Here is a 13,411-nt window from a genome sequence, read left to right on the forward strand (position 1 = left end):
TGACTACCCTGTTTCCCCCAAAATAAGAGATCCCCTGATAATAAGCCCAATCGGGCTTTTGAGTGCATACCAGTAAGGCCAAGCACTTATTTCAGAGTTCAAAAAAAATATAAGACAGGGTCTTATTTTCAGGGAAATACAGTAGTATAGGCTAAAAATTAATTGGAGAAAGTAGCCCTGCAGATACTAAATCACCCATAATCAGTTAGATGAATGCGTAGAAATTTGCTAAATAAATATATAAAATTTAAAAAGCAACTGCAACCTATATGTATAATTAACCTTACTACAGATAGCTCTTGATTTACTACTATAATGGACCCTGCCCATTACGATTGTAAGTTGTGATGGTCATAAAATGGATCACTGGTGTAAGTGACCCAATTTTACAACCTTGGAGGGGTCATTACTGAATGTTGTGGTTGTAAAGCAACCACCATGGTCATGGAAAATTGGAAATAAATGCCAGTTTTCAGCAAAAAAAAACCCACATAAAACATAGTTACGTGACTGTAAGATGTTGCAAACAGTCATAAATACAGGTCAGTTGCTCAACACCTGGAATGCAGCCAAATGGCTGCAGGGGTAGGTCAGAACTTCAGAATAGAATTGTAAGTATCCCAGGGAGGACTATCATAATTTTTGAATGATCGCTGAGCAACCAACCGGTCACATGTTGAGGACGATTTATATAGAGCTATATAGAGAATTGGGGGGAAAAGTGATATTTCATTTCTCTTGAATGTAACAGATGAGCACCTCAGTTAATAAAGTTAATAAAAAATGCATCCTGATATAGACTACGGTATTTGCTTTTAATCTATCTTTTGTACATAATTAGTGAATAGCCAGCAAGTGACTAGAGTTCATTGCTGGAAGGCATGGAGGGCTATTATAAGGGACTTCATGGTATGCTGTTAAACATTAAAACAAGCAAAGATAGCATTTATTTTGTAAACACAGAATTCTACAATGAAGAAACCGAATACACTCCTTTCTCCTCCTGTGATCCTATCCTAATCCAGTGATTTGAGGACACAATCTGAAATCACTGGAACTTGGGAAGAATTTCTTCTGCTGGGACCCAGCCCAAAGAGCTTTAGTCCTGCTGCAGGATTTCAGGGTCCTCTTGTTTTAATATTATTACAGTTCATTATCTTCTCATTTGATTGGGTGGCCCATAGGGACCAAACTCAATTAAAAAAAACTAAATACCAGGGAGTGAATGACAGTGTCCTACCTCGCACTCTGTACTTCTTTAGTACGTGGAAGCAGTTAAAACAAGGAACTGATTAGCTTGAGGATTGGTCTACAATGCCATTTGAAAATATAAGAAATGAAAGGAGGAAAAATAAAAATAATGGCAAGGGGTATGTGTGTGAGAGAGTGAGGGAGGGAGGTGGAGAGAGAGAGAGAGAGACTTAACTGATGTGTATTAATTACAGGAAGTGACATTACTTTTACTGTAAAGATTATTGCTTGGCACAGAGTGATGGTCTCACCAACATTGACTCTCAATCCATCTTGCTTCCATGGTAATAGCTATGAAAAATTCCTGATACCTTCTCTGGTACTTACATTGCACTGTAATTAATATCATATTGCTTTGTTTTGAAAGCCACCCCATTCCATCTATGTTACTTTGACACAATCTTATATTGTGTACCTGAGGGGAAACCTCCAATTCTCACATTAGCTAATAATGAAGATGTGTGCTAATTAGGAAAATCTGTCAATAACTCACATTATAATATTCGGCTTTTACAAAAAGTTAGATGTATGAATTGAAAAACAGTAGTGGGGCAAGCAAATTAAAATGTGGATTTAAGATTGGAAAGATAGAGGCAGGCTCTAAGGGATTGGAGCCTGACTCTAATTACACTTGACTATCTCCTTTTTAGGTTGATAAAGGTAACCTACATTTGTCAGTTTCAGCTTTGTGCCATTTAGTGGCGTTCATGAGAGTGCAATCAAAGGTATAAATTCCTTCTAAAATACAGTATGTTGTTGGATCTGTGATCCTTCTTTTGTCATTAAAAAAGAAAATTTCTGTACTGTAGAATTAATTTATTAAGAATTAACATTAATAGATAAAAGTAACAAAGAAACCTAAGAGAAGAATATAGATTTTTTTTGAATAAAATAAAGTGTGGAAAAGAAAAATTCTCCCCCTCAAAAAAGATGATAATAAGAAATTTTCCCCTTCAGCCCCAGCAAGCTTATTCCACATTAACAATTTATTGCTGTCTCTTAAATTATAACCAGATACATCATTATTCCATATCCCATCCTATTTTCTACAAACTCATCTCTAAACCTTCAGCTGTCTTATTGCTCAACAAAGGTCCAATAAAAATTAACAAAAATACCTAATAACAGAGATATATAATCTCCTTTTCCATTTAGTTTAAATCCCCTCTTAACAATTGATGGGTGGGATAAAAATGCTACTCTAAAGATCTGGCTGATTATGCAATGAACCATAATAATACCTATTCCAATTCAATTCAGTTTTGATTATAATCACAGGCCAGCATTGCAAATAAAGCAACAACAATAATAGCAACAGACAATAATATATTATGATTAGTAATAGATTATCAGTGAGCAGCTAGAATCTGCATAATTTTTTATATACAATATAGCAAAATTTGGCCACATTCAAAGAAACTACTTTGTACTGCTCTGATAACAGCAATTGTACATAAAACAGATTTCCCAGTATTTTATTAGATGAGGTATTATAAAGTGAATCCATGAATCCTTATAGAAGATGCAGTGTAACCAATCATGAGCTGTAGTTCTAATTAGCCCTCGTCCACAGACTCACAATCTTGGCTCATCTGTTTTTGGTGTGGTTTTTTTTTTGTATTGACCCTCCAAAATTGCTGTGGGAAGTGCATTGCAGCATGCTAAAGTTAATGCCCTTCAGATTTTTGGAACAGGTATATGATAAAATTATCTCGCTGCTTTAAAAGGGAGAGTTTGATTGCTCAAAAAAAAAAAATCTGGGAAAGAGCATCCCATATTAACCATAATAATAATAATACCTATTCCAGGTCCTTAGGAAGGACTTGATAGGTGAATAAAAATGCCAAATCCAGTCTAAACATCTGACTGAAATGAACTATAATAATAATTTTTAAAATGAAAGTTATTGAATATTACCAGAAATAATAAGTTCTTACTTAGATATCCAAAGCTGAGAACATAAATAATACAAACTAATTCACTACACCGTTGAACATTTCCAAAAGAGAAGCTATCCAATTCAGATAAGCATTAAATATCATCAACAATAGCAACTAATTTTGTGGGGTTTTTTCCCCTTCTTCTTCCCAGCCATTCTTAAATCCCATAGATAAAAATCCAATTCCTCTTTTGTCTGGTCTCTTTTTTTGAACTTGTTATCTTTATCTTTATACTTTCCATGAAGTAACTCCAATAAATATTTTTTCAATTCAAAAGATAGTCCACATTATTCTTTGGGTATATTATTTGTATATCTCTTTTGATTTTTAAATGATCATCCAGTTCCACTGTAGATCCACTATTTCCATCTCTTCTTGTAAGTTGTAATTTTAAGTCCCCTTTAAAGTCCATTTCAGTGTCTTCAAAGGGCTATATTCATCTTTAATAACCACTTTTTGTTCCAGTAAAGAGTTAAAAAGCTCAATCACTTCATACACTCACCGATCAAAAATTTCCTTTAAAGTAGCCATCTTCAACCTTCAAAAGCTTGTTTTGCATTGAAATATCAGGAACTTTTTCTCAGAGTTTTCCCTTTCTAATTCGTTTCAAGATCTTTCTGTAAATCATTTTCACAAAGCCTTAGCATTTAAACTGTTTGAAACAACTTTAAAATCTAAAGTCATTCCTTTGCTGTCTGTTGCAAAAAGTTACAAAATAAATAAGTACCTTACAAAGCTGAAAAAAGGTAGTTTCATTTATTATTATTATAATAATAATAACAGAGTTGGAAGGGTCCTTGGAGGCCTTCTAGTCCAACCCCCTGCCCAGGCAGGAAACCCTACACCATCTCAGACAGATGGTTATCCAACATTTTCTTAAAAATTTCCAGTGTTGGAGCATTCACAACTTCTGCAGGCAATTTCTTTTAAACAGATTGAAGGAAAGCTCAGCCAGTGACTTCTAGGCTAGGAGTTGTAAAAGTTTTTTTTTAATCTTAAAAGAGACAGTAGAAAATATTAAACTCAAAAGTAATTAAAAACCTTGCATCCACTGGGGATGATTTTGACAGGCGGTTCTGATTTGAGCCTGTTGATTTGCAATGCTCAAATTACAAAGTAATGTGTTCTATAACCCTGAGTAATTTGGGGGGGGGGGAGAGGAAATAGTGGTCTTATAGGCCTATTCTTCCTCAGAAGGATCATTGTGAAACACCTTGAGCAGGAATCTGCAAATGTACTAAGAATAAAGATGTTCACATAGTTTGCTCTGTGTAGGACATATTTCCGGTCCTGAGTCATATTCATTGTTGATGTTATGCCAGGATCATTTCTAGGCATCCTCTCGTATGTTTTGTTTTTCATAATACTTCTGAAAACAAGGAGCAGATCCTTATTGAGGCAATCTCAGTTAGAGCTTAGGTTACATCCTTATGCCAAAAAAGCAACAGGTTCAAATCAGAACTGCCTGCCAAATCATTAGGAGATTCCCCAGCATTCTCACAAAGCCTCTGTCATCTACCTGGAGTGGTTCCCTTTAATAGGTTTATTACCTTCACAGAGGTCTAGAGTGCCCATGATATCCAGTTCGTAAGTGATTAAAAAGTAAATAAAGGGATAATAACTAATCACTCATGAATGATTTAAAGGGATTATCAATTGGAAAGGAAGGAAAATGTAAAAGAGACTTCCAAAGAATTTACTCAGAGCAGAAAGATAACGAGAGAAAAGGATTATGCATCCATATCCTTTAGCACTTATTTTTTTATTGCCCATCATTTTTCTAGTATAAGTGAAAGATAATGAGCTTTTATGGTTTGAATGTTGGACTTGGATCAGGGAAAAGCCGATTTAAATCCCTATTCAGCCATGAGGCTCACCAGCCCTTCCACTTAATCTAGCTAGCAGAATTGTTGGGTTTATAAAATGTTCAGGGAGAATCATGAGATCCTACAGAAATGCATGGGTTTGATTATTATTTACTACAAATATTTTTGTACCACATAGTTGTATAATCCCAGGAGCCTTATTCTAAACACCCTGAGAAGTGAATTTTGAGAATTTAAGGTTCCTGCTTCTAATAGACTGCCGGATCTTCACAATCTAAAATAAATACATTACCAGCTAGTTAATAACACACTTGTGCACTCAGATACAGGAAACAAATCCAGACATAAACATATCACACATTGTCTCTGGCATATCAAATGAATTTGTACAGATGTTGGGGTGGGTCACTGTTTCTTGTTATCCTATTAGGTTAGAGAATATAGCTGGTGTCTGTTGCTGCGTTTAGCAAAAGATTTAAGTGGAAAGGAAGGGAAAATTCATTCAAGATATTTTTCATATTTCCCACTCTTTTTATACCATGTTAAAGTTATAAGCCCCAATAACAAGATTTATAGCTAAAACGTGTGAGAGTTTCAAGTATGGTGATTTATGTTTTAAATTGTAGCATTTAGCACTTCATACTTTTAATTTAGACAGATCACCTATTTCCTTAAATGCTTAAGTAATGTTCCAAGCTGCAGTTATTGATTCTCTCTGCATTTATTACAAGGGGGCTGTATTTGCCCTGTCCTCTTGGGAATGCAGCTCCCGAACTGCATCTTTGCCACTGACAGCTCAAACCTCTGATACATAACCAAAGGCCTTGCCTAATACCCCTGCAACTGTTCAGGGAATTTTTATTAAGTAAAGGCATCATTAAAGTGGACAGAATGATGAAGTTTAATGAGCATCTTTCTCCCTTATTGTTAGTTTTGCTGTTGCAGCCAGAGTACTCTCATTTGTTACTCTCAGTGGAGCAGGATAGGGAATACAACAAGCTTCTTTAGCAAACGGGGTACCTTTTTAAAAAAATAATAATAAATATTTGCATATATCATCTGGTAGCAGATGTCTCAGCTAGTATGCATTTATAACCACCTCTGTAACCAAGAAAAAAAAGCTTGAAAAATCTTATGTAACCAAGATGCTTATTTGTAAAAAAAAAATATTTTCAGATTCATATTAAAATCTGGAAAACAATGTACCCATTTCCTTAATAAGAAAGCTGCATATCACTTTCTAGTGGTTTAGAAAGATTCTGCCAATTTTCAGTTGCAATTATAGCACCAATATCTTCTGGGTTTCTTATCTGGAAAACTTATAGGTGAATCTTAGCTCCACAGAGAATTCCTGCTTCAAAAGATTTGGAAATGGTGCATTTGAAAAGCATTTTAAATGTGTATTGGATCACAAGATGAATATGAGTCAGTACAATGATAAGACTGCTGAAAAGGCAAATGCAGTTTTAGGCTTCATCAATAGATGTATGATCTCTAAAGCTGTGCACATATTCCACCAAAAAAAACTGCTTCAAAGATTTCATAGCAGTTTCCTTGTATGCTCACTTTCCTTGTGCATACATAAACCACCGGTAGCAGTTGCTCTGTCTTCACAGCTACTTTCCAAGTGGAGACAGACACGTGCAATCAGCCAGGAATAGTTTCCACTTGAGTCTGTAAAGTGACATGGCTGCTTTAATAATTCAAAAATAATAATTCAAAAAGAGGTGCTTTGTATTCACCACTCTCATTCCAAAGCACCTGTTTTGAAGGATTCGAACAGCTCTAATAATTTCTGATTCATAGGGAGTAAAAGTTCCACTATATTCTGCATACAGTTTTACTAGACATTACTATGTATGGTTCTGGGCACCAAACTGTAAGATTAAAAAAAAGAACAGATGTAGAAAAGGGTCACAAATATTAGATTTGCAAAGTTGAAAAGGCATCAGACCTCATCATCTCATTCAACTGCCTGCTCAATGCAAGATTCACTAGAACACCCTAAAAGATGACCATCCGGAGCTTGTGACTTCATTTGTCAGCCTCATTCGGTTGTCTAATAATTTAGATATCCTTTCCGAACCAGTTTCCTTCTAGTTTCAATCTTGAACTTTCGGTCTTGCCCTCTGAGGAATGACTCCATAAAGAATGAGTCAAGATGAACAGATTCTAAGTCTTACAAAGAAATGCTGAGGGACCTGCCTGTTTTGTAGCTTTCAGAGGAAAGGATAAAGCAGAGATATGCTAGCCTCTTTCAAGGACCTGAAGAGATACTACATAAAAATATTGCCATGCATAATATGAGCAAAAAGGTTACAGGAAAGCTGATTCTGTTTAAGTTTTTGAAAACTTATCAGTAGAAATTCAGTTGGAAGTGGCTCCGACTCCTACCTTTGTTCAGGAAAAGCTGATTTCTTCCAATTCTGCGCTTCTGTAGTGTAAAAAGCTAATACATAATTAGTGCAATCTAGTTAATGCACCCATGCACAATAAACAATTACTTTTGGTATTATTCTATCATGTCATTGTAAAGGACGTTTTTATTATTGCAGCCATGTTATCGTCGTCATTCAAGAATCTTCTTTTTCCAACAAAATCAGCGAAAAGAAGCTATATTTTGTATTCTGAAATTTGCAAATAGGTCTGCTCTATGGAGTCCCTTTGTTAAATTATTAACATCCTTTTTCAGTTTTTTGACACACATAGTCATAGAAGAGAAGCTTGGGACAGAAACTGTAGCACGATGAGAATTGAACTTTTATACCTCAATTAGTTTTGCTTCAGAGTCTGAAAACAGAACTAGATCTTAGTCAGAAATTGACTAAGAGTTGTCACAGTTGTGCCTTACAACCATTGAGGATCGTATATCGGTAGTCCTCAATTTAACAACCGTTCATTTAGCAACTACTTAAAGTTACAATGGCTCTTAATAACTGAATTGATTCACTTAACAATCATAGAAAAACAATCATAGAAAAAGGTCATAAAATCTGGGGTGACTCATTTAAGAATTGTCAATGGAATTTGGATCACAACTTGCCTTAAGTTGAGGGCTACCTGGGAAGGAAGGAAGGAAGGAAGGAAGGAAGGAAGGAAGGAAGGAAGGAAGGAAGGAAGGAAGGAAGATAGATAGATAGATAGATAGATAGATAGATAGATAGATAGATAGATAGATAGATAGATAGATAGATAGATAGATAGATAGATAGATAGATAGATATACACAAACATACATTTGGTGGCATGGTGGTTAGAATGCTGCCCACAGTCTGGAATTTGATCCTAGTGGGACTCAAGGTTGACTCAGCCTTCCATCCTTCCAAGTTTGATAAAATATAAAACAATATTTTATACTGTTAAGAGCAATATGCTGATTTTGTAAACTAACCAGAGAATGCTTTAAAACTCTATGGGGCAGTATATAAGTCTAAATACCATTGGTATATATGTATCTCCTTAATATATAACAGGTTTAATGATATTGCCTTCCCCAAACCCCCTTTGCAAATAATAATAATAATAATAATAATAATAATAATAATAATAATAATAATAATAATAATAATAATAATAATATCAGAGTTGGAAGGGACCTTGGAGGTCTTCTAGTCCAACCCCCTGCCCAGGCAGGAAACCCTACACCATTTCAGACAAATGGCTATCCAACATTTTCTTAAAAATTTCCAGTGTTGGAGCATTTACAACTTCTGCAGGCAAGTTGTTCCACTGATTAATTGTTCTAACTGTCAGGAAATTTCTCCTTAGTTCTAGGTTGCTTCTCTCCTTGATTAGTTTCCACCCATTGCTTCTTGTTCTACCCTCAGGTGCTTTGGAGAATAGTTTGACTCCCTCTTCTTTGTGGCAACCCCTGAAATATTGGAACACTGCTATCATGACTCCCCAGTTCTTCTTTTCATTATAGACATACCGAGTTCCTGCAACCGTTCGTCACATGTTTTAGCCTCCAGTCCCCTAATCATCTTTGTTGCTCTTCTCTGCATTCTTTCTAGAGTCTCAACATCCTTTTTACATCGTGGCGACCAAAACTGAATGCAATATTCCAAGTGTGGCCTTACCAAGGCATTATAAAGTCGTATTAACACTTCACGTGATCTTGATTCTATCCCTCTGTTTATGCAGCTCAGAACTGTGTTGGCTTTTTTGGCAGCTGCTGCACATGGCTGGCTCATATCTAAATGGTTGTCCACTAGGACTCCAAGATCCCTCTCACAGTTACTACTATTGATCAAGGTACCACATATCCGGTACCTGTGCTAGGTTTTTTTGGCCTAAATGCAGAACCTTACTTTTTTCACTGTTGAATTTTATTTTGTTAGATAGTGCCCAATGTTCAAGTCTGTCAAGATCTTTCTGTATCTTGAGCCTACCTTCTGGAGTGTTGGCTATTCCTGCCAGCTTGGTGTCATCTGCAAATTTGATCAGTTCCGCATCTATCCCCTTGTCCAAGTCATTGATGAAGATGTTGAAGAGTACTGGGCCTAAAACAGAGCCGTGGGGTACTCCACTGCATACTTCCTTCCATGTGGATGTAGTTCCGTTGAGGACTACACGTTGAGTGCGGTTGGTCAGCCAGTTATGAATCCATCTGGGGGTGGTGCTGTCTAACCCACATTTTTCTACTTTATCTAGTAGTAGGTTATGGTCTACTTTATCAAATGCTTTACTGAAGTCCAAGTAAATTATATCGACAGCATTCCTCTGGTCCACTAATTTTGTCATTGTCAAAGAATGCAATAAGATTAGTCTGGCATGATCTGTTTTTGACAAACCCATGTTGGCTTTTGGTTATTATTTTGTTTGCTTTAGGTGTTCGGTGATTCATTGCTTAATTATCTTTTCCAGAATCTTCCCTGGTATTGAGGTTAGGCTGATAGGTCTGTAGTTTCCTGGATCTGCTTTTTTTCCTTTTTTGAAGATGGGAACTACATCAGCTCTTTTCCAGTCCTCTGGCAGATCCCCTGTGTCCAGGATCTTTGAAAGATATAGTTCAGTGGTTCTGAGATTTCATCTGCCAGTTGCTTCAGAACCCTGGGATATAATCCATCCGGTCCTGGTGATTTGAACTCGTCTAGGATAGACAGATGTTCACTTACCATTTTTTTCCCTATTTTAACTTGTGTTCCTAATCTGTTTTTTGTAGTGCTGTTTTTGATAGGTTGGATTGTTTTTTTCCTTTTGTGTAAAGACAGATGCAAAATATGAGTTAAGTAGATCTGCTTTCTCCCTGTTGCTTGTCACCTTCTTGTCACTTTCTCCCAGCAATGGGCCAATTGTTTCCTTGACTTTTTTCTTGTTTTTAACATGTTGGAAGAATCTTCTTTTGTTATTTTTTACTTTTGTCGCTAGCCTTTGTTCATTGTGAGCCTTAGCTTTCCTCACTTCATCTTTACAGGCTCGGGCTATTTGCTGATATTCTGCCTTAGTTATTTGCCCCTCTTTCCACTTTTTATATGTGTCCTTTTTGTCTTTCAATTTGTCAGATAGTTCTTTATGCATCCATGCTGGTTTCTTTTGAGATCTATTATTTTTCTTCCTCATTGGTATTGTGCTAGACTGGGCTTTTATAATCTCACTTTTCAAAATTTCCCAAGCTTCTTGAGTTGTTTTCCCCTTGAAGATTCTCATCCATGGAATCCTTCTCAAGCTCTCTCTGAGTTTATTGAAATTAGCTCTCTTGAAGTCCAAGACTCTAGTTTGACTTTGTTCTACTACTTGTGTTTGCATAATGTTGAATTCCAATATTGCGTGATCACTTGCCCCCAAGATTCCTATAGCTTCAACACCTTCTATCATTTCATCTCTGTTAGTGAGAATTAAGTGGCATTTCAGAATTCTAGAAGCTGCAACATAACTAGAGAATGATAGATTGGAAAAGGCATTTGGATATCATCCTTTTGCACCTTTCTGATTTAGCGAGTTCAGTAGTTTTTAAACACTACATCTCAAGAACCCATGCTGCACTCCATTTTCTAACTTACATAATGAACAATTTCTTTTAACTTTTTAAAAGTTAAAAGAAATCTTGGCCAATAAAAATTCTATTCTATTCTATTCTATTCTTTTAACTTTTTCCTAACTGATATGCATAAGAGAGTGATGTTCAACAAGACAGAGACCACCTTTTAGGGAAGGAATTATCAGAATAGGCCCTTCCTGTTTCCTTAAGCAAATTTAATCAAAATCTACTAAACTAATTGGATGAAACACACTTATGGTATGTATGAATCTACCTTATTAAGGTTTCCGAGTATTGGCCTCTCTGATTGGTGCCCACAGTATCAATAGAAACATTTGTTTTGAAGGTTGAATGTGCTGAGCTTGGTGGCATATGTATGATATAACAGATACCAGATTTTGCTTGCTTTTGTTACCGTATTTTATGATTGGTATGGCTGTTCTCCAAGTAAAAAAGTTTAGAGAACCCTTTCTCTCTTGACACCTCAAACAACCTCTAAAAGACACTTTGTCAACAGAGCAAGTCTTACATTTGCATCCTGTTTGTTTTGAAGGCTTTTAATTTTAGTTTAAGTAGGAATTACTCATAAATTATCCATTAATTGCTCTCTGGTGTTCAGTGTAAATCCTTTCAGCCTTAGAGTCTATTTAGCTTTCTTGTGAGTGCCAGCAATCTTAATTGCAGGATACTTCGTCAACATTTAATCAGGGGGTCTGTATTAATGTGGCATTGATGTGTTGGTAGCTCTTTTCCAGCAATCCATCATGTGTAAGAAGCTGGCACTATTGCTTGGTGTCACTTTATCAAACCCTTGAGTATTCTAGTTAGACTTCAAGCTCACTTTCCTTGATATCACCATTCTGTCTTATTAGTTTAATCCAATTTTTGTCACTGTCTCCAAACCTTTAAGAATTTAAGAAGTTTTTCTTATTTTGCCTTCCGTCTTGTTTTTCTGTTTCATTTTCCTCCCAGCTCTAATGCAAAAAAATAATAATAATCAAGATTTGGATGTCATAGGGAATTTTAAAACTGGGTGAACTGTTTTTCATAAAATGACATAATTAGACAAAATGTTTTCCATGCTGGGTTGAAAGCCCTGAGTTGGTAATAGGGCTAACAGTGTTCTTTATGTAATCTCTTTACAGCCTTTATGGAAGACATATGCAGGCAAACCCTGAACCTCCAAAGAAGAACAACGACAAGTCCAAAAAGATCAGCCGTAAACCTCTAGCAGCCAAGAATAAATAATGCTTCAGCATATGCCATCCTTCTTACATTCTTTCTTTTGCATGTGCCTAAACTTTTATGTTTTTATCATAGGAAACTGTTGTTTTATAAAGGAAAAGAAATAAATACCTCTTTATATCTATGGGAACCAGAAAAGTGCAAATTGCCTAAGATAGTTAATCCATTGTTAGAATTATTAACCACCTATTGCTTAAGTTATACAGACATTATATTCACCAAAAACAACTTAATCTATTATAAATACATATGTATAAAATGCTTCTTTTTAAAAAAAATAACTAATTCCCACAGTTTGCTACATTTTATTGCTGCTTCACACCATGTATGATTCACATTATGTTATCTGTTATTAATAAATATAGCTTTAAAAAACATATTTGGAAGAATCTGTGTTTTTTACTGTTTATTAGCCAATCTAAAGCATTTTAAAACCCTGGAAGTACCAGTAGTTCTCCCTAGGTAGATCTCGGATAGATGAGTTGTCCACAATTACTATTTTGGACTTTATAAAATTAAGTTGATTGCCTTATCTTAGTCTAGGATGAGGTGCTGTTTGCTGGATTCCAGCTCTTGTGAATATTTGTGAGCACAGCTAATGAAATCTAAGAGTTGGAATCCAACCACAATGGGCAATCTGTAACTTCTCCATTCATGTTTTGCCTTCCCAAGCCTCCTTGCCTATAGAACAGAGTGATCTAATATCTGTTTACTGCCATTAAGTTTCACTAGTTTACTTTCAGATCTTTTGGCTCTACTCTTGAGTTGAAAACCCAGATGTCAATGTCCTATGAAAGCCAAGTTCTTTTTCTCCACTCTTGCCATAGGAAAAGACACTTATGAACACTGGAATCTCGGGCAGTCCTTTGTACACATTGGCAAAGATAATGAATCCAGGCCCAATTTTTTAAGATTGTTGAAGTGTAAAATTAAGGGAGCTCCCTTTCAATATTTTCTGTTCAAACATGTCGGTTGGGAAAAAGCATTGATTTCATTTTTAGTTATAACAAGCATATTTTGTAAATCAGTTGAAATATACAGCAGGATGTCCAACCTTGGTGATTTTAAGACCTGTGGACAATCCTAACTGGGGAATTCTAGTAATTGAAGCCCATAGGTCTTAAAGTTACCAAGTTTGGCACCCTCGACATAGTTTTTGGTATTGGAAA

The 13,411-nt window shown here is 35.7% G+C and overlaps 1 protein-coding gene across 2 annotated transcripts in view; it reads left to right on the plus strand.

The window, feature by feature from the left end:
- Positions 1 to 12,619, plus strand: part of RSU1 (Ras suppressor protein 1) — a 100,540-nt gene extending 87,921 nt beyond the window's left edge. For both annotated transcript variants that reach the window (XM_058181699.1, XM_058181700.1), the window contains one exon: positions 12,143 to 12,619. In XM_058181699.1, the coding sequence (XP_058037682.1) occupies positions 12,143 to 12,245 (103 nt within the window). In that variant the 3' untranslated portion in view covers positions 12,246 to 12,619. The remainder of the gene's footprint in view (positions 1 to 12,142) is intronic.
- The last annotated feature ends 792 nt before the right edge of the window (positions 12,620 to 13,411 follow it).

This window comes from Ahaetulla prasina, chromosome 4 (assembly GCF_028640845.1).
Source record: "Ahaetulla prasina isolate Xishuangbanna chromosome 4, ASM2864084v1, whole genome shotgun sequence".
Taxonomy (NCBI): Eukaryota; Metazoa; Chordata; class Lepidosauria; order Squamata; family Colubridae; genus Ahaetulla; species Ahaetulla prasina.